We start from the raw sequence: 26,929 nt of genomic DNA, 5'->3' as shown, positions 1-26,929 counted from the left end.
GTCCTATAAATCAGACTCAGCCTGATAGAAATCAGGGTGTGTGAAGAACTGAGTGCCCTTCTGTTCTGCAAGATTCAGTTGAGATCTATGCCAGATTCCATCATTTCCGCAAGCTCCAGGTAGAAAGCAGCAGGACTTGGAAATAACAGGAATGTTGGACAGCAAGCCCGATGGGCAGAGGATGGTACCACACTCCTGTGGTAAGGCACTTCAAAATTCACCACACCCTAAGGCAACCAGGAATTTAATTTTTTTTTTTTTTTAAGAGCTACTATTGCTTCTTTAATAAGATGCTTCTGGATGTTTCCTGTGAGGCGGGGTGGGGTGGTGAGGGGTAGTGGTGGTGGTGGTTAGGGTCCCGCCCCTTTAAATTGCCCCCTCGGCAGTAAGTGCGCTGGGGCCGCCAGGCACTAAAGATTAGGTCACCCGAGAACTATGAGCTGTCGCTTTAAATTGCTGGGCGTCAGCCGAGCCAGGCCCAGGGAGGGGAGGGGGCCTGTCACAGGTAGAGGGAGCAACAGAGCTCCTCAGGTAACCCCCCTCCCCAAGGAAAGAACGTGGTCCTTTAAGTGGAGCTTTGTCACCCGTTAAGTGAGGGAGAAGGAGTCTTTTCACCACTTACAGCCGCCCCTTAATTTCTCCACCTAGACTCCCACCTCCCAGCCCTCCTGGGGCTCCTGGAGCGAGTGTGCGGGTGAGAGAGTGCATGTTGCGCGCACAGCCTCCCCGAGAAGGACCTCCTTGAGCGCGTGGCGGCGGCAGCGCCAGGCGGCCGTCCGGCGAGCTCCGAGGGGCACCATGGGCGCGGGCCGATCCCTTTAAAGGCCTCTGGGTCTCGCCTCCCACTTGGCCTCGCTCAGTCCCTTCCTCCCTCCCTCCCCGCAGGCGGAGGGATCTGCCGCTCCCGGCGCCGCAGCCTAGCTTGGGAGGGCGGAGGGGTGGGGGCCGGCCCAGCCGGGCCCGGCCGGCCCGAGGGAAGCGAGGGGCGGGGCCGCGCCCCGGGACCGCCCTCCCCGGCCCCGCCCCTCCGCCCCCACGTTTCCTCCCATTGGCTCCTCCGCCTGTCCGTCACCGCCGTTGCTCCCACCCCTCAAGCTAGGCTGAGCTGTGCCTACGTCGGCCTCGACTCCCGGGGGCTGGAGGAGTTACCTTTGGAGCCTGAAAGGAGGAAGGAAGCAAAATATCAACAACTGTCGAGGCGGCTCGGGCGCTCGGCCCCGGTCCCCAGCTTGCCCGACGTCCGCCTGCCCGCCCCCGCGCGTACGACGGGGGCCCAGGCCCCCCGGCGCCGCCCAGGGCCCGCGCGGACGCCGGCCTCATTTATTATTCCTCCCGCCCGGAGCTGCGGCTTCCCGGTGTTGAAGATCCCCCGGACCAGGGGCGAGGGTTACCCCCTTCCCTGCCGTGACACCCCGTTTCCCTCAGGGGCTGGTGAGTAGAGAAAAATAATACGCCTGCCACTTTAAGGGGCCCCCTCCCCCACCCGGTCCCGGCCCGGGCGGAGGGTGGTCTGGCCCGTCCCCCGAGGGTGGGCTAGGGTAGCCCCCGGGCTGCCGGGCGCGCGCGGGAAACGCCGCGTCGTCGCGTGGCGCTGGCGGGGGCCCGGGGCTGTTTGTGTTAGGGAGTCGGCTGCGGGCCCCGCGGGGTGGGCTGTCATTCCCTGGGGTGTCGGGGGCGCGGGCGGGCCCGGCGGGTTGGGGTCGCGCCGGCCTCCCAGCGGCCGGCCAAGGGGCGCCTTCCTCCGAGGGGTCTCCGGTGACAGCCGGGAGCGACTGACATTTTAACAGCCGGCCCCCCTCCCTCCCTCTCCTCCTCGCGCCGCCTGTTCCCTCCTCCTGGCCCGAATGGTGCCGAGGGGCCCGGGAGGGCCGCGGGAGGGCGGGGGCGGGAGCCGCAGCTGTTTGGGAAGCGGGGGGGGGGTGTTGTTCAGATGACACCGGGGTGGGTTGGGGCGTGAGTGTGTCCCGGGGCCCGCGTGCCCGGGCCGGTGGAGTCGGGACGCCGAGTGGCCCCGGAGGTGGGCACGCAGCTCCCTCTTTGGGACCTCCTAGCTCCTCTCCGAGTCCCTGACCTGGCTTGTCCGCTGCCCCAGCTGGAGAAGCCCCTGGCCAGAAGTTTGCAGCTGGTCCACATCTGGGCCAGAGTCCTCCAGTTCCCCTCCACCTCTGGCAGGCCGAGCTGCGGGGAGTGGGGTCTGCCCAGGGAGTGGGGGCTCGCGAGGGAGCGCTGAGGGCAGCGGGATGCGCTCACTTTCCCACCGCGGTGCGAGCCCCCTTCCCATCAGCCCGAGTTGAACAGGGGTCCAGGGAAGGCATCTGTCCCCCTAATGGTTCCCGCTGACCTCTTAGCAGCCCTTCCAGGTCTCCTCAAGAAAGGAGGAGTCCGGGGTCTGGGCACACTTGGAGCCACTGACTTGGTTACCCCAGACTTGCCCTTCGAAGTGGGAGGCTCTGTGCCTCCCCTACCGCGTGCAGTTGGGGGTTGGGGGAGGGTACGGTGGGCGCATCCTGTATCCCCCTTCTCTGCGCCTCCCCCATTTGAGTTTTCCTCAGAGGCTAGTTTCTTTGGGGGTGGATCTTAGTCACCCCTCCTCCCATCCTCTTGGTGGGTGTCCCTGCAATTCAGGGGCCAGCCTGGAGTATGGGAAGTTTGCCGTCTGGGGCGGTGACCTTGGGCTGCTCTGGCCTGGAGATAGGAGGGGAGCCTGAGCCAGCATGAGATTGGGCCTATTGGAATTAGGAAGGTGTCCACCCCCCACTCTCCTCCGAGCCCCCAAGGGGGAGGTCTTAGTAGCTAAGGAAGGCATTGAAGAGGCACATGTCAGTGTTCACAGATGTCCACCTGCTTGTGGCCACCAGGTCACATGGGCCCCAGGACTTAGCCTGGCTGTCCCAGCTCCCACAGCTTGCCTGGGAATGAATTTCCTTCCTGTGGTTTCCTGGTGGTGGGCAGGAGATGGGGGTGGGGTGGGATCAGTGTGGGAGGGGCTAAGGACCTTTTTATATGGAGCAATTCAGGGACAGTGGAGCTTGGGTATAGCTTTTTCCTGGCTTGCCCCAGCATGGCATTTGGGTCTCAGTGGTCACATTCTCTTTGTTGTGACTCCCTTGTCCCTCCAGCAAACACTGTACAAGTCTGCATGTGTGTGTGTATACACTTGTAAGGGGGTTCTTCTGGGGAAAGGAGGAGTTTTATTTGCTCTACTGTAGCAACCTGAGAGGTTGAGCTTTTTACCTGAGATCACACAGCAAAATCTGTGTCAGAGCTTTAGTCCCTCCACTCTTTCAGGCTCAGCTTCAAAGTAAATAGAGACTGGGAAGGAAGACACAGCAGCCATGCACTTGGAGGTGGTGGTTGGGGAGAATCAGGACCCAGTCAGAAAGCATCTTAACCCTTATGTGGGGGGATGGGCATGGGGATTGGGCTGGAACTTGTGTCTGCTGTAAACCAGCGTCTAAAACAGTGGTGGAGGTCTAGGAGGGTGGCAGGTGCTGCCTGCTGTCCACCCCACTCTGGGGCTGGTGGCCCTGGGCTGGAGGCCTCCGCTGCCCTGCTCTGCCCCTCGGAGCTCCTGGCTCTCATAGGCCGCGATGTGATCGTCTTTCTGGCTGCTGTTATATAATCTCTCTCCAGCAGGGCTTTTTTTTTTTTTTAAATCTTCCCTGGGTCTTTCCTGGGAGGTAGGATGGGGAGGAGAAGGTGGGGGGACACCCCAGGTTGGGGGCTGGAGGAGCAGCGGTAAGGAGTCTGAGGGGGTGCCCTCGGCCCCCCCCCTCCGGGACTGGGAGGGGAGGCTTTGGGATTAGTGCCCTTCCCACCCTCTTCTGATCTTGCCCTGGAAAGGTGCCTCTGCCACGGGTGTCCCTGGTCCTCCTGCCCTCGGACACCTGGATCTCTGCCCGTGCTGTCCACCTTCTCTTCCTGGCCAGCTGGGCCTTTCATCCTCCCTGGCCAGCATCGGGTCCAGAGTCTGAGCACTTACCCCAGCCTGGTGGGGGCCCTGTGGCCACTTTGCCGACCACCTGTGGGCCTCAGTGGGGGAGGGGTATGGGGACAGGTGGGTGCGACCCGCGTTTCCCTGGTTGTGTCTGAGCCAGCCCTGCTTGTCTGCCCTTCCATGCAGACAGGTGGCCTTCCTGAAGTCAGGAGCCAGTGGGGGGCCGGCAAAGGTCTTCCCCATGGACGCGGCGCACCTGCGTCTGCCCGGGCTCTGTAAGTGGGATGAGGACCCAGGCGAACCCATCATCAGGGTTGGCGTGGGCCTGTGGCACTGTGGTGGCAGGTCCTCCCACCCCCCAGGTCCATGGCTGGGACTCTGCAGGCTGTCCGCGGCCAGCTGGCTTGAGGCAGTCACCTCCCTGTACAGGGAAGAGGGAAGGAGGCCGTCGTGGCTCATGGTGGGCAGCACAGCCTTAGCATCACTGTAATCGCTGGTGGCTTTTATGAGCTAGTCATGGGGCCGGAGTCTGGCCAACCTTCTGTCCTTCTGTCCCAGTTTGGTGACTTACTCATGGGGGAGAGGGTGGTGTTAGGTCCTAAGAGCTCCATTCTAGAAGTTGGGTGTCTGGCTGTGTTGTGTTCACATTGCCCTATCTGTCTGTAACTACAGCAGGCAGGACCAAGCTCAGACTCCAGGGAGAACTTCCCAGTGAAGCTAGGTTTGGAAGAGATGGTGGCTTTTACTTTGGCCTGGGAAAGGAGGGGATCGCAAAGCATTTTCTCCTCCTGTGGCTCTGCTAAAAGGCCTTGACCTTTGGCCCAGTGGGTTGGTGCTGTTTGGCTCCTGGAGTATTTATTTTCTCTTCTCTCCACTGCCTAGGACCAAGAGTGTTGAGAGGAGTCTGTCCTGCAGCTGCAGGAGGGTAGGCTTGGACCCCTCCCTCAGCAGGGCTGGGAGAGTCTGGTGCCGGTTTGGTGCAGTGCGGAGGACCAGGAGGACCCAGGCCCTGCGCCATGGGGGGCCACAGCACTTGATGGCACATGGTGAAGGTGTAGACACCCTCAGAGCAGCTGCAGTGGCCGCGGAGGAGGGGGTGGCGAGTGGCAAAGATGATTAAAGGATTGGAGAGCGGGGCCAGGGTGAGGGACCAGAGGCCAGAGGACCAAGGGCAGAGCGAGAGAGCAGGAGGGATTGAGGTTAGACCACAGATGGGCAGGCGAGAGACCCGTCTGCACAGTAAAGAGCCCGCTGTGAGTCCAGGCGCCCTGGCTGGCTTCCGTCCCTCCCCCACCTGGCCCTCTCCTTGGCCCTGGCGCACTGGTCTCCGCCCCTCACACTGGCCTTGTGTCCTTGGGTAAGTCACCCTCTGGGGGCCTCAGCTTGCCAGGTGCACTGGAGTCTTGCCTTTTGGTGATGGGACATCTGGGTGTCTTGGTGTCAGTCACAGGCTCTGTCGCCCTCCCTGTTCACCCGCCCTAAAGAGGGAAGCCATTCGGAGGCATCAGGTTCTTGGGCGCTCTCGGGCACTGGGGGCAGACCCCGGCCTGAGTGACCCCGAGGCCTTCCATGTCTGGCCTTTCCCCAGGTGGAGGCCACCGCCTGCCCTCCAGGGAGCCCAGCCATGTTGCAGACCACTGCTGGCCGCGTGGAGGCCGGGGAGTGCTCCCTTGACTCTGCACAGGCCTTGATGGCTGTCTGGCCCTGGTGCTGCTGTCTGACCGCCCTCTTGCTGTGGGCCAGGAGGGGAGGGACCTGTCCAGGGCTCCCTGTGGCAGGCTACACCCAGGCGGGACCATATTTACTCATTTAAACTTGCCCTCCCAGCAGGCCCTGGCCTTGGCGAGGTGCCTCTGGCTGTGCGCTCTGGCCACTCCCTGAGCTGGCCACCGCAGACAGGGACGCCAGGTCAGGGGGCTTTTACTCGCCCTGTCGGGGAGCTGCCCTCAGCCATGCCCCACTCACCCAGTCTTCTAGGATGTGTCCTTCACCAAAACCAGAACTCTGTCACTGTGTGCCGAGCTCTGTGCTGGGCATGGGAACGTCTGGAGACTGTTTGTCCCCACACTATTTTTTTTAGAATCTGGAAAACTGAGCCTCAGAGATCTAAGTGACAATGCTGTCCCTGGGGCTGGGGGCTCTGACTGAGGTTGAAGGAAGGCTCCTGTCCTGCGGGAGGGGCCGTGGGAAGAAGGCCAGGAGGCTGTGGGAAGGGGACTAAGTCCAGCCTCTAAGAGTCCTGACACCCTGAGGGAGGGGGATGCCTGGATCCCGAGGAGGGGCTGCCTTTGGGTTTGGGTGTCTGGATGAAAGCCCCCAGAGCAAGGGGTCAGGAGCAGATGACACGCGGCCCCATCCTGGGTGTCCATGAGTGTCCTCTTGGGCTTCTGCGTGAGGTGGGGGAGGGGGCTAGAGTGGGAGGCCTGGACCCCCTAAGAGCTGGGCCTGTCCCAGGGCCAGGAGCTCCCACAGAGAGTGCTCCCTCCCCTCAGTCCTGTGTGCAGGGGCACACTGTGCCTGCAGGCAGCCCTCCTGTTCCCCTTGTCCCTGATGCCCCTGGGCGAGTCCCTGCCCATCTCCAAGTTGATCTTCATGTCTGTTAAAGGAGGTGACGCTGTTTGCCCCCCGTGGGAAGGAGAGGGGTTCCATGAGAAGACGTGTGGGGCTGCTCAGCAAGTGGCACCGCCTGACCCAGGACTTGTCTGCCAAGGCTGCTCGATGCCAGCGTCTGGTGTCCTGGAAGGGGCCAGGGAGGCTTTGGGGGGATGTGCCGGCTCAGGGCTCAGCTGGGCCCTGGGCAGGCTTGGAGCCCAGGGGTCTGCCTTCCCACCAGCTGCCTCCATGGCTCAGAAGGCGCCCCTGCTCCTGGTTGACGGTGCTGTTCCCCGTGGTCTCCTCGCCAGCAAGTGCCTGGGGGAGGCCCATGAGGACAGAGCCGGGACCCAGGTCCTCAGGCCGGAGGGGAGACGGGCCCACTGGAGGCTGGGCGAGGTGGAGGAGAAGCGGCGTCCCCTGCCATCTTCCCGCTCCGTCTTCCCGCTCCGTTTGGATCCAGCGATAGGAGGCAAGGAGATGGAGCAGGGGCTGGGGTGACCTTGGGCTTCCAGCCCTCCGCGTAGGGCAGGTGCGCTGTGTGTTGGGCCAGAGTGCCGTGGGAGGGCCAGGCCTGGTCCCACGGCAAAGCTGTGCTTCAGCCCTCTCCTGCACCCTTCTCCCGACCTCTGCACCCCCTCCTGCCCCCAACCCTGATCTGTGCTCACTCCTCCACATCGACCCCTTGTGTGGCAGGCCCTGGGGCGCAGGCTGGCTGGGGACAGGCCTCCTGGCCCAGCTGCTCTCTCTTGTCTCTCCCACCTGTCAGCGGAGGGTGGGGAACTGAGGGCAGGGGAGAGAGGAACCCTTCACCTGTTCCCGGGGGTGGGGCCCTAGTTGTAAAGCCTAGCAGAGAGATTGAGAGTTGACAACAGGCAGGACTTCCCCCTCAGAGCAAGGCAAGCTCCAGATGGTAGAAATGGCAGGGAGAGCGTGGTAGGCAGAGGTCCTTACTGGCGAAGTTCCATGGGACTTTGCACAGCGTCCTTGTGAAAGGGTGAGACGCCAGGTCTGGGGACATGGGTCTGCCTAGCCTTGCCTGCGAGGCCCCTCTGTCCGGCTGCACATCTCAGCCTCACCTGGCACCTTTCCTGAGAGCAGCGAGCTAATCCTGTAGGAGCTGCCTGGCGGCCACCCTCCCTCCCTGCCAGGGGCTTAGAGGACTGTCCTCCAGTGAGAAGGAGACCCAGCCACTGCCCCAGGCGGCCCCTTTAAATCCTTGGTGGCTTCTCGAGGTCATGATGTCTCTAGGAGGATTTGCTCTCTCTGATTGGATTGGCCTCTTTCGGTCCCAGTCCCCTGTCCCTTGTCGTAGGTGTGGGTGTCACATTCTGACCCTCCGCCTCCCTTTCCCCAAGCACCCGTGGTGTCCAGATTGAGGGCCCGGCTCTCCTGTGCCTCGGCAGAGCAGCCCCGCCTCTGTCCTGTGGATGAGAAGAGGGTCTTGCTGTTTTAAATAAGGGGACCAAGCGGCTTTCTGGAACTGCTGCCTGCTTCTCCACTTATTCCTTTGGCCAGGGATCATCATTACTCCCTGCTCTCATTTTCATGGGAAGTTCCTCCCCTTGTCCAACTAGCAGTCTACCCACTTCAGGGGTAGGTAGCCCAAACCCAGCACTGGTGGCCTTATGCTCATCCCAACGGCTCTCAAGCTGACCCGCCCCCAAAGCCCCAGCTGCCACTTTCACTTCTGTCTCTTAAGACCCCAGGGGGAAGTAGGGTGGGGAGGTGGAAGGTGACACACTAACCGTCCCAACCGCCCCACCTCTCCTCAACTGAGGCTTCTGATGGCCAGGGGCCCCTGTCCACCACGCTTGTTTAGATGACTGAAATGGGCTTGGGTTGCAGTGGAAGGGTTGGCTACTGTGGGAAGGATGGTGGTTAGATAGCAGGAAGGACTTCCCAGGCTAGGAGACCTCTGCTGGGCTTCCTTGTTTCTGAGAGTATGGCTAGAAGTATAGATACTGTAACTGGACAGATGGAGGTTGGACTTCAAGGTAGGTAGGGGACTGGTTGTCTGCCAGCTCTCATTGGTAGGAGTTCAATGCTGGGGCCTCCTTGCCCTCCCAAATGTCACCAGCTGCCCATGCTGGATTGGGTACCTTCTGACAAGCAGTTTTGAGCCCCAAGGCTACTTTGAATCTAGGGACTCAGCCCTCAGAGGTCCCCTTTGTAGTCTGGTGTCTGTCTTACTGTCCCCGGCCACATCCTTCATTCTGCACTCTGGGGTGGGTCCTAGAAATGGGCATGGAGACAGGAGTAGAGGACAGCTCCCTGCCTTGCCACTCATGCCCAGCCATGGCCCTGAGGGGATTGGGGCTCTTGCCCTGGAGAGTCCCCAGGAAGCAGGGCAGTGGGCAGCCGCTGGACCTCATCCTGGGAGCCTTGGCAGACCCCCCCTTCCTCCTGACCTCAGCCCATCCCTGCCTGGACCTGGATGGAGGGGACCCAGCTGGACTAAAGCTGTCCACTGTTGCCGGGGGTGTTTACATTCAGCAGTGCTCTCAGGGGGAAAAGATGGAACCAGGGGTCTGAGGGGCCGGGACACTGGGCTGGGGTCTCCGGGTGCCGTGGGAGTCCTGGGGTGGGAAGTGGGATCTGAAGGAATGAGGTCAGAGGCACTATGCAAATCCCATGCAAATGAGCGCCAGTGAGTCAGGCCAGGCCTGCTGGGTGGGGCCCAAGGAGCACCTCGAGTTTCAGAACCGGCCCCACCAGTGACTTGACAGTGACCTTGGGCCAGACCACGACAGTGACCCTGGGGGGCCCCAAGCTCTGGGTCTGATAGGCGGTCCAGATGTGTGAGGGGACTGTGGTGGCCTGTGTGTCCCACCTGGTACTTGCCTTGGCCCAATGTGAGCCTTTGTGGTGCTTTGCAGCTGGTGGAGGGGCTCCCCTTTAGAACGCGCCTTCTCCGGCCTCCAGATTGCCTCCCCCCCAGCTGGAGGACCGACTGGGCCACCTCTTGGGCTGTTCCTCTGTAGATGCACACAGTCCTGACTCCCCCTTCCTCTTGGGCCTCTCCAAAGAGCACAGGGACAGAATGTCTGGCCTGGAACGGCACCGGGTGCCTCATACACTCTACCTGTCCAGGCTCCTGGTCAGTAGGGTGCAGCCCATTCACTGGCTCAAGGTCACAGGGTAAGTTGGAGCCAGAGCAGAGACTAAAAGCCCAGCCCAGAGTCCCCACGTTTCCCTGGACTGTTCATCACCCCACCTCAGGACTCCATCTCCTGTTGCCCCCAAATACTTCCTGAGGTCAGTCTGGGGTTTCTAGGAACTTTCTGGGGTGGGGGTGGGGGGAGGGATAGGTGGGAACCAGCCCAGAGGTCCCCAGGGGAGGTCAGAGCTAGGGTGGGAGGTGCTAGAGCTGCTGCCTCCATAGGGAGGCGCACAGCCCCCTGCAGCACAGGAAGGATGAGAGCTAGACTACAGGAAGGACAAGCTGGGGTGGGGAAGCAGTGGAGGAGGCTCAGGAGACAGACCCTCAGTGGAGAGGCATCTCCTGGGCAGAGAACAGGATGACCCCATCCCAGGAGACTTTCTGGGGAGGAGAGGGTGGGAAGCCTGGGGTGGAGCATGGAGAGTTGTCCAGCGGAAGCTGCGGGAGGGCTGCCCGCGCTCCCCACCCAGCGCTCCTCGGGTCAGTTCCTGTCCCTAGCGCCGAGGTGCAGGTGCCTGGGTCTTGAGACTCCCCTGCCCCAGGCCCAGCTTTCTTGGACTGCCCCCTTTCAGCCCGCCCCCAGGTCCCCAGTCGGTGAGTTAAAATTAGCTCAGTGCCCAGGCTAAAAATAGCCCCTGCCCAGCCCTGAGGCTGCTGGGCGGGGGAGGGAGTCCCTGAGGAAGGGAAGATGGTGGGAACCAGGTCTTTGGGTAGAAGCCTGTCTGACCGAAGTTTGAGGGTGGGGCTGGGGCCCTGCCCTGGGCTGCGATCCTAGAAAAACTGGGGGGAGAACAGCCTGCGGAGGGGGGGAGAGAAGGAGCGGAGGGAGGGCCGGGAGCAGGGGTGGGGGGCAGGCTGTGCGGGGGCGTGAGAATCGGGCTGTGTGGGGGGACCTCGGGCTCTGCCTTCCTCAGGCTTCCGAGGGACGTGCCCCCTTCCTTAGTGCACCATGGGAAGGTGCCCCGCAGCCTCTGGCCTGGGCTGGGGAGTCACGCGCCCTGCGCCGCCTCCCAGGGTGCTCAGGCTCTGGGGAGGCCGGCTGAGGCCCAGCGGGAGTGGCTACCAGGGCTTGGGTCTGGGGTCGCTCCCTGGGGGCTGGAGTTGGACAGCTGGTCCCGGGTGGGTGCTCCCTCTGCCTCCTCAGGACCCGCCTGCCCTTGGGAGATGGGCAGAGCGCAGACAGTCCTTCCCAGGGCTGCGTCTGGGCCCCAGCCAGGGCCCCAGGGCCCCTGGCCTCTGCTTTCCCTTGCCCAGGCGCCCCGCCCCGCCCTGGTCTACCTCTTGGCGGGACTGCAAGTTCTCAGAGGGCAGGGAGGGTGCCCGCTGCCTGGTGCCCAGGGACCAGAGTCTGAGCGGCGGCAGTGCTTGGCCTGACTCCTCCCACTCCGAAGCTCTGCGCCCGCCCCTGCTCCCTGGCCGGCCCTGGCCAGCCCTCCACCGCGGCCCACTCTGCCTCCGGGCCTGCTGCTGCTGCTGCTCAGGCTCCTTTCCTGTGTCTGTGCGTCTGTCCCCCTCTTCACCCCCGCCTCCCCCATGCTCCTCCCTCGTTAGTGAGCAGGCTGCTGGAGGCCGCCTGACTGGGGGGGTGACAGGTGGATTGGGTTGTCACCCCTCCCCCAGCCCTGCTGCTTATTTCATGCCCTGCAGCCCAGCCACAGGGAAGGGGCGGGCGGAGGGGTGACAGCTGTCTCCCGCCTCCTGCCTGCCCCTCCAGCTCCGTTCCCAGCCCCCAGCAGCCTGCGAGGGAGGGACAGGCCGCCTAATGAGCGCAGGTTGAGGCCCGGTGCTCTGTGAAGGGGCGCTGCCCAGCCTCTCTGGCATGTGCTCCACTGGGCCTGCACCCCCAGGTCCTCTGAGCCCCCGGGACAGAGGGCCAGCCGGGATGGACGGTCCAGGGAGAAGAGAGGGAGGCACTCCCCTGACAGCCAGGAAGGAGGAAGGTGGCCATGGGAAAGGAGCCCTCGGGCCCTCCCTGAGGACAGCCCTGCTCAGCCCTGCCGGAGCTGCAACTCCGAGGGGGGCTGCCCTGACCGCAGGCCCCGGCCACCTCACACAGGAACCACCGAGATAGCATCATTCTGAAACCCGAGAATGGTTTGAATATTGCTCAGGTACCAAGAGGTGTCACTGGGAGGCAGGGCCTGCTGCTTCTCCATGTCCCCTCCAGACCAGGCCCGTGCTGTACCTTGCAGTGTCCCTCATTTGCATATAAACGTAACCACAGTTCCTATTGGGTCTTTAGCCCAGCTTGGGAAAATGGCTGCTGTCTGTGGGGTCTCCGCTGATTTCGGGTCCCTTCAACTGCCCGCCTTGTCCGTTGGGCTCCTGCCTTGCCACCTCTTCCCTGTGTGCAGGGCCCCTCTGTAGCTGTCCTTCCCTCACAATCCGGGGCCAGCCCCACAGTCCTCTCCCCTGTGTTCCTCCTCCATCTCCATCAGGAAGGGCCACCCCACCCAGGAGGTCCACCATGCCAGCCCTGCCCTGCCCTGCCCTGTCCATCGAGTTGGTGAGTCAGAATCAGGCAGCCAGAGCCTTGAAGGGGCACTTCTATGACAAGGATGAGGCCAGCCAAAGGAGTCTCAGCTGTGGCCTGAGGTCAGAATGGAGCAGGCCCTGGGCCTCAGAGCAGGAAGGCCACCCTGCCCAACCTGGCCTCCCAAGCCCAGGGCTGCCCAGAGTGAAGGAGAAAGGGTGAGAGCAGGGCAGCCAGGGGCCATGGCTTCCTGGAGGGGAAGAGGAGTGGGCCAGCCCAGGCCGGGAGGAGAGCTCACATCTGGGGGACAGATGCCCGGGCCTCTGGCTGCTGGCAGTTGGCTAGGTAATTAGGCAGAGGGCTAATTAAGGAGGTCCAGGTGTTCATTAAAATTTTCCTAATGGGGTAGGAGGGAAGCTTGGGCAGGTTAGGCCTCCACACCTTAGCTGGGGTCAGTTTAGGGTCCTTTGAGCTCATGTAGGCCCCAGCCACCCTCTTTCAAAGTCTTGGTTGAGTTCATGTTCTTGCCCCAGGGCTTTCAGAGAACCTGCAGTGAAGGGGAACGAGGTTAGTACAGGCTGAGCCTGCTTTGTAGGAGGCCTTGTGGTTAGATAGGAGGAAGGACTGCCCAAGGCAGGGACATCTTCTCCTCTGGCAGTGTTGGCACAGAGGGGGAGCAGCAGTGGGGAAAGGGCTGTGGGATGTGTGGAATTATAAAAAGTGCTCTGAGCTGCCTTGGAGGGAGTGGGCTAGATGGGGCCTAGTCTTGTTGAACCCTGACTTCCCTCTATCAGAGGATGCTCCTTGGGTCTCTGTGGCTTCTCTGCCTTTTCAGTCCTGATCCCTCTCACATCCCAGCTCCCCCAGCATGAGGCGGGGGTGGGGGGGTGTAGGAGATCAGCCAGGGAGCTGGTTGCCAGGCAACAGTTGCCTGAGCAACCCCATCCTCTCCATCTCCATGTGCTCAGGGCTGCTCCTTAGAAGACTTTAGAGTCTCACCCGCTGCACCAGCCAATCCTAGGGTGGGGAGAGTGGAGGACTGAGGTGGCAGGGGTATTTGGAAGGTGGGTGGTGTCCAAACAAACGAGCTTCAAGGGCAGTCAGGAGAGGGACAAGTTCAAGCTGCACAGAGTGAGAGGAGCTCAAATTGCAGCAGGACTAATGGAGGTTAGACTGCAAGAAGGACTTCTCAAAGGGCCATGACGATGAGACAGTCTTGTCTTTTTGTAGGTGTTTCCTGAGCTCCTTACAGGGTCTAGAGTAATGAAAAGGACAGATGTAGTTCCTGCCCTCAGGAAGCTTCAGTCTCAGGGAAGCCAGGCATGAATCAGAAGCACAGAGTGTAACATTGACATCGTGGTGAGTGCTAGAGATACTGCATGAGTGGCTTTTTGGAGGATCATGAGAACAAAGAGAGGGTTCTCCCACTGTGGAGGAGGGGACAGAACTGGCCATAGCCTGCCAGAGATCACATCTCAGCCAGCGCCTGCTCATGAACACAGGGTGGTCAGAGGGAGACCGGAGGGCAGGAGAGAAGGATGGTGGGTGCAGGAGGACTGGGAGCGTCCTTCCCTCGCCAGGCTGGGCCAGGAACCCGGGGCCTTGCTGCCCTCCCCTTCCCTGAAGCCCACTCCACCACGGCCTAGAAAGCAGAGATTTACCGGGTCCCATCGAGAAGCAGGGGCACCGGAGTCCTGGGGCTGGAGTCCCGGCAGTGGGAGTTAGTGAGGAGTGGGGCGCCGGGGCCCGGTGTCTGCTGGGCCACTCAGGGCCGCTGGGCAGCGCACAGCAGAGACCAGGGCCTGCGGAACTCGGGTCTCCCCTTCTCTCGTGCAGTTTTGTTGCTCACCCCCACCTGCTTCAGCGTTCCCTCAGGTGCTCACGCGGCAGGCGGAATGGGAGTTGTTCTAGACACATCATGTGGCCTGCAAAACCGAGATGTTTGTTTGACCCTTCATAGAAAAGATTCACTGGGGTCTTGGCCAGGGGCAAGAACACTTGCCTAGGAGGCCTAAAGCCTGGGTTTCACCCCCAGCACTGCCAAAAAACAGATTTTTTGGGGGGGTACCAGGGATTGAACTTAGGGGCACTCGACCACTGAGCCACATCCCCAGCCCTGCTTTTTATTTGATTGGGAGACGGGGTCTCACTGAGTTGCTTAGTGCCTTGCGGGTTGCTGAGGCTGGCTTTGAACTCGCCATCCTCCTGAGCAGCTGGGATTACAGGCGTGGGCCACTGCGCCTGGCCAAACAAATTTTTTTAAAATTTCTTTTTCTGCTGACCTCTTATGAGGAGTAGTGGTTGGTAGGTTTAAGCAGCAAAACTCTTTCTCCAAACAAAGGTTTCAGGTGCAGGTCTGCTGAATAAGTCAGACTGTCGTAGGGGCGTTCTGGCTGAAGGCAGGTGGTGGTGGGACCCCAGGACTTGGGGTTCCATGAGCTGGTGTAGGAACACTGCTGTAGACCTGTTCTAGTATGTTCTTGAATCAGGGGTACCAGAGACATCCCATCCTGGCATGAGGCACATCATGCTTGCTGGCCTGGGCAAGTGTCCCCTCCCAAGACTCCAGAAGGTGAACTGTTCTTCTGGGCCAGGGGGTCTCTGGGGAGCAAGGCAGGCTCTGGAAAGCAGAGGGAGATACTGGTGTTCTCTAAGATCCAGACCCTGAGCAGGTACGCGCTCCATGTCCTCTGTCTGACCTAGAGCCTCAGGGCAACATGACCATGCAGAAGAGCCTGGACCAGAGTCCTGGGCCCGGTGTGAGTCCCAGCCTGTGCCTGGTCTGGCAGACCATTGCCACAGGTAGCCAGCATGGCCTCATTTTGAGGACGGGGAGGAGACGATGCCAGCCTCTTGCAGGGGTGCTGTAAGCCTGGTTCACGTCCTCAAGGAGCGCATGGCTGAGAGTTGGGGCCTGACAGTGCTCTTGTGACTCTCCTCCCAGGAGGCTGTGCGGAAGGTGTCCTGCTGACCATGAACTGAGCTGGTCCCAGACGTTCATGAGCACAGTGTGAGGGGTGCCGAGACCCGCCACCCAGCAGCCTCTCCCTCCCTAGCACTGAGGACCTCCAGAGAAGATGGGGAGGAAAAAGATTCAGATTCAGCGAATCACTGATGAGCGGAACCGGCAGGTGAGGAAGTCCTGGAGCCCCAGAGTAGGTGAGGACCGGGAGCTGGCCCCCGCTCCACGTCCTCCCCAATCTTTGATGGGGGGCTTCTGGGAGAGGAAGAGCTCTGGACAGAGGGGTGGGCTGAGTCAGGAGAAGAGCAGCCCCCACCTCCCTGCAGCTCCGGGAACCTTGTGCCCCAGGAGGGCAGGCTCTGCTTTAACCAGATGGACCTGTGTCCCCACCCGGGCGCCATATGCAGGCTTCAGGCCACACCTGGACACTTCCAAACCCCAGAATGAATCCTTTCCCTCCTCTTATCCTAGGAGCCCTCTGCTTTTCCCTGAGACCTCTCCCTAGTCCCTAGCACAGAGGGGTAGAGGCCTGGCCTCTAACCTTCTCCCCTGTGGTACCGAGGCTGCGACTCCATCTTGGCCACACGCTGGCCAGGTAACTGTTTTCCTCAGACTAGGAACTCCTGTGTCTTCCTGAAAATGGGAGCTCCGAGGGCAGTGGCTGTGTCCAGCTCATAGGCAGGGCTTCCTGGACTGAGCCAGCCCTGGACACCAGCTGCTCTCCTCCAGGTGACGTTCACCAAGCGGAAGTTCGGGCTGATGAAGAAGGCGTACGAGCTGAGCGTCCTGTGCGACTGCGAGATCGCCCTCATCATCTTCAACCACTCCAACAAGCTGTTCCAGTACGCCAGCACCGACATGGACAAGGTGCTGCTCAAGTACACCGAGTACAATGAGCCGCACGAGAGCCGCACCAACGCCGACATCATTGAGGTGGGCCTGTGGCGGGCACCGCCCGCAGCCTGTGTCCTTGCGCACACGCGCGGTGCCGCCCCAGAGCCCCTCAGTCTGCACACACGCGTTAACCCACATCCTGTCACACAAACCCGGCCCCGGGAAGGAGGAGGGGAAGTCCAGGTGGATGGCCAGCGCCTGGGCCCGGGCTGTCAGGTGCGCTGCCCACCGCGCTCCTGGGAGTCCCTTCCTGCGGCCAGCACGACAGGACTTCTCGCTGCTGCCTTCTCTTGTGCTCTCTCTCTGTCCCTGTCCCTTTTTTCCATCTTGTGGTCGGTTCCTGCATCTGACTCCCTTACTCATTAATTTTTGTCTCCCCCTTTGTTTCTTTCCTTTTCTGTCACTGTCCCTTAGTGGGCCCCTGTGGTTCTTTCTCTTTTTCAAAGAGAGCTGACCTTGTGAACTGTTGGAGGATACAAGCTTTCAAACTCAGCTTTGCCCTTTCTTGGCCATGTGGCCTCGGGCAGGTGGCTTGGCCTCCCTGAACCATGGTGTCCCCCTCCACAAAATGGGGCCAGAGCCTGCTTTGGAGGGTGCTGTGTGGACGGCACGAAGCAGCCCAGCTTCAGGTCTCACACTGGGTATGCACCGTGGGGTGCAGACTTGGGCTGAAGAGGAGGGCGCCCAGGAAGCCATAGGCCTCAAAATCCCTCAGATTCAGAGATTGAGGGGAATTCTCTTTTTTTACATTAGAGAAGACAGATTTTAGACTACAACATGAACTTTACATTCACTTTAGAAACAAGGCAAGTGTCCACAAAGGCATTTTGAGCACGGAGAGGGCAGCCTTGGGTCACGGCAGGTGCTTCCTCTTTGCTCAGGTCGCTGTGGTGGATCCAGTTCCTGGGCCTGCTGTCCCCTCTTGGCTCTCCTGAGTCTCGCCTTCTCCCTCTCTGACCCTACCTGATTTCTCTCTCCTCTCTTCTGAGCAGAGCCTGGGTTGGGATGGGCAGGGTCCCCTGACTTCACCTTCCCCTAGGAAGCTCTCAGTGCCCTCTGGCCAGGCCTCACCAGACAGGGCTGACCCAGGCCACTAGCCCCTCAGCCATCTCCCCTGAGTCTGCCCACATGGGGCTCTGGAAGCACAGTGCTGGCCACATACACTTCCCGGGTCAGGCGCCCCCACGTGGTCCCTGTGCTCTGCAGCCGCCCCCTGCTGTAGGTCTTCACATGGGCCTGGGGGCACGGGGTGGAGGGATGCCATGGGGTGGAGGCATGGGGAGGCGGGGGCCTGGGTGGCGCTGGGCACCCTGAGAAAGGAGGCTGGGTGAGCAGGGATCTTGGGGCCCCTGAAGGCTCCTAGGGAGGGCTGGAGGCCCGGAGGACCCTCACCCGCTGACCTAGTGGTGCGGTTACAGACCCTGAGGAAGAAGGGCTTCAACGGCTGCGATAGCCCAGAGCCCGACGGGGAGGACTCGCTGGAACAGAGCCCCCTGCTGGAGGACAAGTACCGGCGCGCCAGCGAGGAGCTGGACGGGCTCTTCCGGCGCTACGGGGTGAGCCCCACTCACTCTCTCTCTGTCGGTCCCCCCTCCGGCCCCTTCCCCCCAGGCGCTGCACAAGAAGCACAGGGAGTGTGAAAGCCCTGAGGTGGACGAGGTGTTTGCCCTGACCCCCCAGACGGAGGAGAAATATAAAAAGATAGACGAGGAGTTTGATAAAATGATGCAGAGTTATAGACTGGCCGTGAGTAGTCGCATGGAGGGCCTCCCTGTGGTGCATGGTGTGGCTTCGCGCGGCCCTCGGCTGCCTCTGATGGGTGTTCTGCTCCGAGCCATGCTGGGGATAGCAGTGACCACTGAGGACCCTGCGACCTTGGTCAGGATAACCCCGTGACCTGTGCTGAGACTCATCTCAGATGGAGCATGAGCCAGAGGGGCATGGAGCATCCCCCTTGCCAGCAAGAAACATGTAGATGACACGAAGTCCTTGAGGGACAGGACATTGCAGGGGGCTTGTTGTCCAGGCGTCTTGGGATGAACACCCTGGGGCTGCTCCGCGGCCCCCACCCAAGGCACTCAGCGGTGTTTAGGGCAGCAGAAGTGCTAAAGGGGCAGGCGCTGAGAGGGTGGACCCCTCTGCAGTAGGCTGGGTGGTGAGTGACTGCAGGAGAAGCAGGTTGGGACCGTGGCCCAGGCCTGGACGGGCTGCGTGTGTGAACCTGGGTCTGTACCCAGGGCAGCTAACCTCCTCCCGTGTGATCTGCCTGGCTGAGGACTAACCTGCCTCCACTAGGGGTGTCCCTGGTCCGTCTGCAGGGAACAGAACCGTAGTTTCATTCTCTGGGCCAGAGCTGGATCTCAGAGCACTCCCACCACCCTCTGCCTTAGTAGGAGTGGTAGGCAGGACCTCAGGACGGCCGGGGGCAGAGAGCTGGAGACGCTGACCCAAGGGTGCACAGCCCAGAGCTCAGGAGACCCTTGCCTGTCCTCCCAGGCGGAGTGGGTCTGGGGAAAGGTGCTGACCTGGTCTGACCCTGCCCCTCGTTTTTCTGTCTAGTCAGCTGTCCCGGCCCCCAACTTTGCCATGCCTGTCACGGTGCCCGTGTCCAATCAGAGCTCACTGCAGTTCAGCAACCCCAGCGGCTCCCTGGTCACCCCTTCCCTGGTGACGTCATCCCTCACAGACCCGCGGCTCTTGTCCCCCCAGCAGCCAGCACTACAGAGGAACAGCGTGTCTCCAGGCCTGCCCCAGCGGCCGGCCAGTGCAGGTGAGCCGACGGGTGGGGGCAGGAGGAGGTGCGAATGAGCTGCACGGGGGACTCTGGGATCCCAGCTTCAAAAGCAGGCCTGCCCTGTACCTACCACAGCATCCCGGGCCCAGGGTCCAGCACTCCTCAACAGCCCCCTTTGGTCAGCCCCCTTTGGTCAGTCCCCGGGAGCCCCCTGCCCGGGGAGTGCTGCCAGCTCACCTGGTTCTGCTTCATTCCCCAGGGGCCATGCTCGGGGGAGACCTCAGCACTGCTAACGGAGCCTGCCCCAGCCCCGTGGGTGAGTACCACTGCCCTACTTGGCATGTGGAGGCCTGATGCTTGCTCAGTGTCCAGGAGGGACCTAGATTAGGGGAGGAACACCACAGGATGGTGGAGTCCCTGAAGGGGATGAGAGCGGGAGGATGTTTCTGCTGCTGGATTTTGGCGTCTGTGGCAGTGGGGTGGACGGCCAGCAGAGACGCAGAGCCAGGGAGTGCGGGCAGGCTGTGAGAACCAGCGTTTCTAGTTGGAGCAGAAAATCCAGGTCTTCCCCGTGGACTAGAGGTGTCTGCCTGGGACCTGAGGACCGGGTGGCCTGGCCGTGCCTGGAGGAGCAGCAGGCAGAGACTCGCACACACGTGTGCTCGATCACACAGGGTCCACATGTTAGATGTACTTGTAGCCACAGAGGAAAGGCTGTCCCACCCCCAGCAGCCCATAGGCCCTCCTGTCTTGTGTCTTTGTCCAGCTGGGTGACTGTGACTTCTAATGTCACCATTGACGTCACCCTGACATTCCTGCCATTCTCAGAGTGATCCGGGAGTTGGGACGGAGGCAGCAGTACACTTTGAGGGCAACAGCATGCTCTTAGGGGACAGAGCAAGGTGGCATTTCTGCTTGCACTCACTGGTACATCCCAGAACCCCAGAGTCCCTGAGCTTGGCGTCGGCTCCCTCTTGGCAATAATCACGTATGGGGTCAGGAAGCTGGGTCAGTACCCCTCCCTGTCCAAGGAGAGGACCAGAGAAGTTCCCACAGACTTTGAGGGGATAGCTGTACCCACTGGCCCTGGGGTCCAGTGTGTGGGAAGCAGGTGAAAACCCTGCTTGGCCTCCCACCAACTTTGTGGCCCCACAAGCCATTACATACAGCCCTCTCTCCCGTGCTCAGGACACCTGTCTTTCAGGGTTAATGTGAGAATTAAATGAGATAGTATGCCCATTGTGGAGGGGAGCAAACGGGAAGGGTAGTTACCAGTCTAACTGGTGGTGCTATGCCATCAGTCCCTCAGGGCCCAGCAACACCGTCACCGCCAGTGAATGGCCTGTTTCCCCCAAGGCATGGGCAGCTTGTCCTGTTCCAGTCCAAGTCTCAGAGTCCCCAGCACACAGCAGAGAGCAGCCCAAATGGTTGGTGGTCAGCCCTGGTGACCAGGCTCCACAGAGGCCTGGATCCCACGTCGCCACCTGTCCCCCGGCCCCGTGGGTCCTGTCGGGGCAGGTTGGGGGGCCTTTGGAGATGACAGGAGAGAGCTGCAGGGAGAGGCGGAGCTGTGGGGTCTCGGCTGTCGCAGGACAGTAGCAGTGGTCGCTTTCCTGGCGTGTCCTTGGTGCCCCCACGCCAGCCCTGTCACATGTGGCCTGGAGGCAGGAAGGGAACCCAGTGATTGAGGAGCAAGATGTCCTCTTCTTCTGGGAAAGTGGTGGGGACACAGGCAGCTTGGCATGACTGGGAGGGGTCCTGGCGGGAGGGGTCCTGGCGCGGGGAAGAGAGGACCACGGGGCCGGCCTGCCTGCCCTTCACCCTCACCTCCTCACTCCTCCAGGGAACGGCTATGTCAGTGCTCGGGCTTCCCCTGGCCTCCTCCCTGTGGCCAATGGCAATAGCCTAAACAAGGTTATCCCTGCCAAGTCTCCACCGCCGCCCACCCATAGCGCCCAGCTTGGAGCCCCCAGCCGCAAGCCTGACCTGCGGGTCATCACTTCCCAGGGAGGAAAGGGGTTAATGCATCACTTGGTAAGTGGGTGTCTGGGCTGGAAGTGGGAGGCTGGGAGGAGGGAGAGAGCGGAGCTGTAGCAGGAGAGAGAAAGGTTGGCCAGGAGGTAGGACTTCCCAAGAGAGATCACGTATGCATGGCTTTTTGTGAGCTCTTTCTTCCCTGAGGACCATTTAAGAGGTTGGAGCATAGAGGTGCCAGGGTAAATAGGCAGTAGAAAGGACGGGGGGTGGGAGAGAAGGTTCTGTGATGGGGAGAGGGTCTCGCGTGTAGCAGGAGGTTGCCGACTAGATGGCGAGGGGTGTCCGAGCTGGTGGAGGCTGGGACAGAGCTCTGTCCTCCTGGGCTGGCCAGCGCCTGCCGTTAGGCAGGGAGGTGGGTGGGGGGTGTGGGAGAGGGGAGAGACCAGAGACTGAACCGTCCCTTTGGTTTTATTTCTGCTCCCAGACTGAGGACCATTTAGATCTGGTAAGTGAGGCCATGAGACTTTGGCGGTGCTTTGAATTCTGGGTCAGCCCACTCCTCTGGGTCCCAGCATGGAGCGCCTGTGTCTTGTCCTTTCCCTGTGTGTTCAGTGTGTGGTGTGGGTGTGGTTTTTGCAGTGCTCAGTGCCCACCTGGCAACTGAGGCGAACGGGGTGGGGTGAGGGGCAGTTGTGCACGTGGGTGGACCTGTGCGTGTGTATGCAGGTGTGGTGCTGCATCAGACGACGCGCACACACGCGTGTCTCTGCACAGTGGAGTGAGGCCACCCTCAGGCCCCAGAGGCCCCAACCCCGACGCCTGGTTAGGCCCTAGGATCCCCTAGCCCTCTACTCTGCGTGGTCCCCACAGCGTTCTTGGAACCCAGGACAGGGACCCTGTGGGGGATGCCAGTGGACAGTGACATCGGTTTTCTAGGGGAAGCTGAAGCCTAGTGGGCTGCACACAGACATGCACGGCCACACTCTTACACACGTGCATGCTCGCTCGTGGCCAGGAGTGGGACTGGGGCTCCTCCTCCCAGCTCCCTGACGGGAGGCCAGAGACTGGAAAAGGCGGGCAGGCTCTGGCGGCCAGCACAGCGGCAGTTCCGGCCCCAGTGTGGAGTTGGAATAAACAAGTGACTCAGCGGCAGACGGCAGACAGCCCCACACGTGTGTGGTACACGCAGGCACACGCCACACCAGGCCGCGCTTCCCTCCCTGATGCCGACACCCTCCCCAGGGCGGGTGCTGCAGTGCGATGGCTTTTGTCTCACTGCTCCTGTCACTTTGCCCTAGGACCCTGGGCCGGTGTTGGGGTCTCGGCCACAGGGCCAGTGTTGGGGCCTCCTCTTCCTCTTCGCATGTGTGGGTGAGAGTGAAGCCACTTGTGCACGTTCTTCTCCAGGGGTCTCAGTGTCTCTGTGATTGCACCAACTCGTGTTGGGGTACCTCCGGGTCCTCCATGCTGAGGCCCCACCTTGACCTTGGCCTCCAAAGTCAGCCTAAGGCAGCCCACCCGTCTGGCACCTCCTGACAGACATTTTCTCCTGCAGAACAATGCCCAGCGCCTCGGGGTCTCCCAGTCTACCCACTCGCTCACCACCCCAGTGGTCTCCGTGGCAACACCAAGTTTGCTCAGCCAGGGCCTCCCCTTCTCTTCCATGCCCACCGCCTACAACACAGGTGAGTGTCCATGTTACTGTGTGCACTTGGCCTTGGAACAGACGAGTGACCAGAGAAGGAACATAGCTGTGCTGGGAGCCAGGGGTTGTAGCACACGCCTGTAATTCTAGTCACTCGAGAGGCTGAGACAAGAAGATCTCAAGATTAGAAAATAAATTAAAAGGGGCTGCGGTTGTGACTCAGCAGTACAGCACTCATCTAGCACGCGCAAGGCCCTGGGTTCCATCCTCAAGCACCACATAAAAATTTAAAAAAATAATAATAAAGGTGTGGTGTCCAACTACAACTAAAAATAAAATATTAAAGAAATAAATTAAAAGAGCCAGAGGTGTAGCTCAGTGGTAAAGCACCCTGGGTTCATCCAGTACCAAAAATAAATAAATAAATAAGCCAGGGAAGCCACAGTCTGAGGAAAGCTGTTGATCTGGGGGAGACCTCGTTTAATTATGGTTGCTTGATTGATTTGGTACAGGGATTTGAACCCAGGAGCACTGAACCACTGAGCCACACCCCAGCCCTTTTTTGTATTTTATTAGAGTCTCACTGAGTTGTATTTTTATTAGGGCCTCACTAAGTTGCTGAGGCTGGCTTTGAACTCACCATCCTCCTGACTCAGCCTCCTGAGTTGCTGGGATTATAGGTGTGCATCACCATGCAAATAAAAACGTAGAATACTGGCCAGTTGTGGTGGCACATGCCTATAACCCTAGCAACTAAGAAAGCTGAGGCAGGAGGATCACAGGTTCAAGGCCAGACTGGGCAACTTAACCTGACCCTGTTCGGGGAGGACTCGGTGGTACCCTTGGCTCGGTCTCTAGCGTGAAGGGATGGGAGTTCACTCCAGGTGTCTGTCAGCCCTGTCCTTTGCCCATGCAGCTGCGCACATGCCCACTTCCACAGCTTTGAGGTGTCACCTTTAGGCCAGTCTCATCTCTGGGAGCATGGGTGGGGAGGCTTGCTCCTGGTGCACCGGGACTGAGGCCACCAAGCAGAGCTGGCTCCTTGAAGGCAGAGCGGCGGGGAGCAGGTGGCAGAGGGAAGCCCAGGAGCTTTTCGGAAGCCAAGGCCATTGTTAGGAATCCCGCCGAAGTGGTTGCCTGTGGTCACCGTTCCCGCAGTCTTGTGAAGCAAGAGGGCAGTTGGTTGTCGAGACCTGGGACAGGCATTTAGCAGGCCAGTCTTGTGAACTCTTGTTGGTCACTGTGGGAAAGGCAGGTTCCACCCTGCCCTTGGCTCTCAGGAACGTGCACTGGGTCCCCACCTCCTCTTCCTCGGCCTCTTGGTGCAGAGCAGCTAAGCCAGCTCGGCTGAGGTGTCAGGTGTATCCAGGAGACCCTAGGCGCGTAAACAAGGACCCACGGAGCACATGCTGTTCCCTTGTCACTGTTTACAATCCTGGCTCTGGTTCAGGTTGCGCTGGGGGTGATCTTGGTGTTGTCTGGGGCAAGAGGTGGGCCTGGTCCCTTGTTGACGCTGACTACAGAGGTTTGACTGTGGTGGCTCTTTGAGCGGGCCAAGCACTGCCTGGTGGCTGGGAGCTGAGCCTCCCAGTAGACAGGGCCGGAGTCTGTGGGGTAGGGCAGCACTGAGTTGGGTCTCTTATCATTTACTCACTGAGGGACTTCCTGCAAGGGTTCGTGAACCAAGGGCTAGAAAAATCCAGTCAGTCCCGAAGCCCATTTTTGCCTTTGTTTGCTTTCTAAATACAGGCATCTCAAAACTGTGGCCAGTGTTAGGAACAAGCATGGACCACCTCTGGATGAGGTTCAGAGATCATAGAAAGTCCTGGGGTCTTGCCTGAACTCTGCCACTGGGCCAGTACCTCAGGTCTCAGGCTACATACAGTTGCCTCATTTGTAAAGTAATAGTAGGTGATCTTTGGAACACCCACCAGGTGTCAAGACACTCCTGTGTGCCTCCTGAGTGGCCACCCTCTGGTCCTGCAGGTCATGGTGCCGCTTGCCTGAGATCTCAGTGCTCTGGAGGCCAAGGCGGGAAGATTGCAAGTTCAAAGCCAGCCTCAGGAATTTAATGAGGCCCTAAGCAATTTAGCAAGACTCTGTCTGTAAATAAAAATATAGAAAGGGCTGGGGATATGGCTCAGTGGTTAAGTGCCTCAGGGTTGGATCCTGAATACCCTCCTCCCACCCCCACCCCCCCAAAAAAAAAACCTCTCTGGTCCTCACAGCAGATGCTATGTGCTTACTCTGGGTCGATTACTGCCTCCCGTTCATAGGCAGACAGGAAGTCATCTGCCCAAGGTCGCAGGGCCTGTAAGTGGAGATAGCCAGGAAGGTTGGCCTCCTACCAGTGTTGCAGAGGTGACACCATCTTCTCTGTATGAATGTGGCCGGAGCAGATGGCCTAGGACTCCCAGCAGAAGGCTGTAGTTCAGGCTGACTGGGGGGCACGCCCCGCCTCCAACCCCCAGCCTGCCCTCCCCTGTAACAGTTTGGCATCTTTGTGGTCCTCAGGGAAGACATTTTCTAAACTGTCCGAACAGGATGCAACGGGAAACATCGCTGTGCCATGTAAATCGTGGGGCACTTCATGGTTGTGTTTGTTCTGTGGCAGAGCAAACATCAGTGTCTTCACTGATCAAGCTAGACGTTTCAGAAAACCAGTGCCCCGAGGTGCAGCCTTGGCCTGACCCGGTGTCCGAGGCCCTGCCCCCGGGTGCGAGGACTGGGAGCCAAAGTGCACCTTTCGCGTCTGTGGGTGCAGTGCGGGCCCAGGCCCGTGTGATGGTGGAGGTCTCTACAGATCGCAGACTCCTGGGGCTGAGCAGAAGCGGGCATGGTGGTACATTTGCTTGCTGGGCCTCATGTGCCTAGGGTTCCCTGTGGGTCCCCACTGCCTCAGAAAGGCAGCTGGAGAGTCAGACAGGTGACGACAGACACAGTTGGACCTTCCCTGCTCCCCTTTGCTCCCCTTGGCTTCTCTTTTTTATCATTGTCATCACAGAAGTGATACCTACACAGAATTTTTCTTTAAAAAAATTTTCAACACTATTTTAAAAACCACCCGTCTTTTCAGCCTATTTTTTTTTAAAGCTCCTCCTGTTATTATGACTGCGTTTCTCTGAGTGCCTCTCTGAACCCTTGGCGCTGGCCCCTCAGCTCCCGTCCTGACCCTCTGCCTCCCCCCTGCAGATTACCAGTTGACCAGCGCAGAACTCTCCTCCCTCCCGGCCTTCAGCTCGCCTGGGGGGCTGTCGCTAGGCAACGTCACCGCCTGGCAACAGCCACAGCAGCCCCCGCAGCCCCCGCAGCCGCAGCCCCCGCAGCCCCCGCAGCCCCCGCAGCCGCAGCCCCCGCCGCAGCAGCCCCAGCAGCCGCAGCCACCTCAGCAGCAGCCCCACCTGGTCCCCGTGTCTCTCGGCAACCTCATGTGAGTCCTCCCGAGACCTGGGTGCCTGGGGGTGAGGGGAGGGAGAGGGGGTCCTGCAGAGGGCCGCCTGTCCCCCGTGGGTCTCCCGTGAAGCTCTGTTGGGTACCTTGTACCGGCCCAGGAGACTCCCTCTGGGCCCTGTCCCCCAGCCAGCCCCAGGCTGCAGAAGGTGACAGGATGAGAACTAAAGTGGCCTGTTTTGTCTCCCCCCCTTCATTTTCTGTCGCTGGCTGCCGTCCCCTCTCCCTCTTCTCCCGCCCCCATTCTCTCTCTGCTCTTTGTCTTCTCACTTGCCTGTCACTTACCCTTCTGTTTCTGGCCCCCCCCACCCCATGCCCATTTCCTGCCTCCAGCCCGGGCAGCCCCTTGCCCCATGTGGGTGCTGCCCTCACGGTCACCACCCACCCGCACATCAGCATCAAGTCCGAGCCCGTGTCCCCGAGCCGCGAGCGCAGCCCCGCGCCTCCCCCTCCAGCTGTGTTCCCGGCCGCCCGCCCTGAGCCTGGTGACGGTCTCAGCAGCCCAGCCGGGGGATCCTATGAGACAGGGGACCGGGACGACGGACGGGGGGACTTCGGGCCCACGCTGGGCCTGCTGCGCCCGGCCCCTGAGCCTGAGGCCGAGGGCTCAGCCGTGAAGAGGATGCGGCTGGACACCTGGGTACTGTAGCCTCGTCCCTCCTCCTGCACTGTCTGCCAGGAGACGCCCCACATGCCCCCACTGTTGGCTCTCCCACTGGAGAGGCCTTGTGGCCGGAGCCGCCACCGGCCCTTTGGGGCGCACCAACAGCCCTTCTCCTCGCTGAAGCCCAGCCCCCCAGCGTCAGACCTCTGCTCTACGCCCCCACAGCCGGCCGCCCCAGTCCTGGCCCGGGGAGAGGGGCGTGGGATGCACCCGCAGCTGGCCACCCTCACACCCCTTCTCTATCTCCTCTCTCCGCAGACATTAAAGTGACGATTCCCACTCCCCTCCTCAGCCTCCCCGATGAAGAGTTGACAATCTCACCGCCCACCCCTGCCCTGGGCTCCTCCCGCTCGACCCCCACTTCCTTTCTGTGCTCCTGTGTCCTGTTGACGGTTACATTTGTGTATAATTATTATATTATTATTATTATTATTATTA

General features: G+C 60.6%; 1 protein-coding gene across 11 annotated transcripts; it reads left to right on the top strand.

Moving 5' to 3' along the window:
* Positions 1-675: 675 nt before the first annotated feature.
* MEF2D (myocyte enhancer factor 2D) lies at positions 676-26,929 on the top strand (the record flags this gene model as incomplete). Of its 11 annotated transcripts, none has more annotated exons than XM_081307606.1 (13): positions 680-1,431; positions 15,110-15,296; positions 15,857-16,060; positions 17,440-17,577; positions 18,581-18,791; positions 19,015-19,071; positions 20,599-20,789; positions 21,217-21,237; positions 22,288-22,417; positions 25,570-25,681; positions 25,724-25,807; positions 26,161-26,467; positions 26,750-26,929. In XM_081307606.1, the coding sequence occupies exons 2-13, from the start codon at positions 15,243-15,245 to the stop codon at positions 26,759-26,761; spliced, it is 1,521 nt and encodes a 506-aa protein (XP_081163732.1). In that variant the 5' UTR covers positions 680-1,431; positions 15,110-15,242. The 11 variants fall into 11 exon arrangements, with proteins under 11 accessions (XP_081163730.1, XP_081163732.1, XP_081163723.1 ...); XM_081307599.1 differs by adding an exon at positions 13,396-13,524 and having other exon boundaries at positions 685-1,431; positions 25,570-25,807; XM_081307597.1 differs by having other exon boundaries at positions 683-1,431; positions 18,731-18,791; positions 25,570-25,807.

This window comes from Spermophilus citellus (genome assembly GCF_964194105.1).
Source record: "Spermophilus citellus genome assembly, chromosome: 9".
NCBI lineage: Eukaryota > Metazoa > Chordata > Mammalia > Rodentia > Sciuridae > Spermophilus > Spermophilus citellus.
This window is presented reverse-complemented; position numbering and strand designations above follow the sequence as displayed.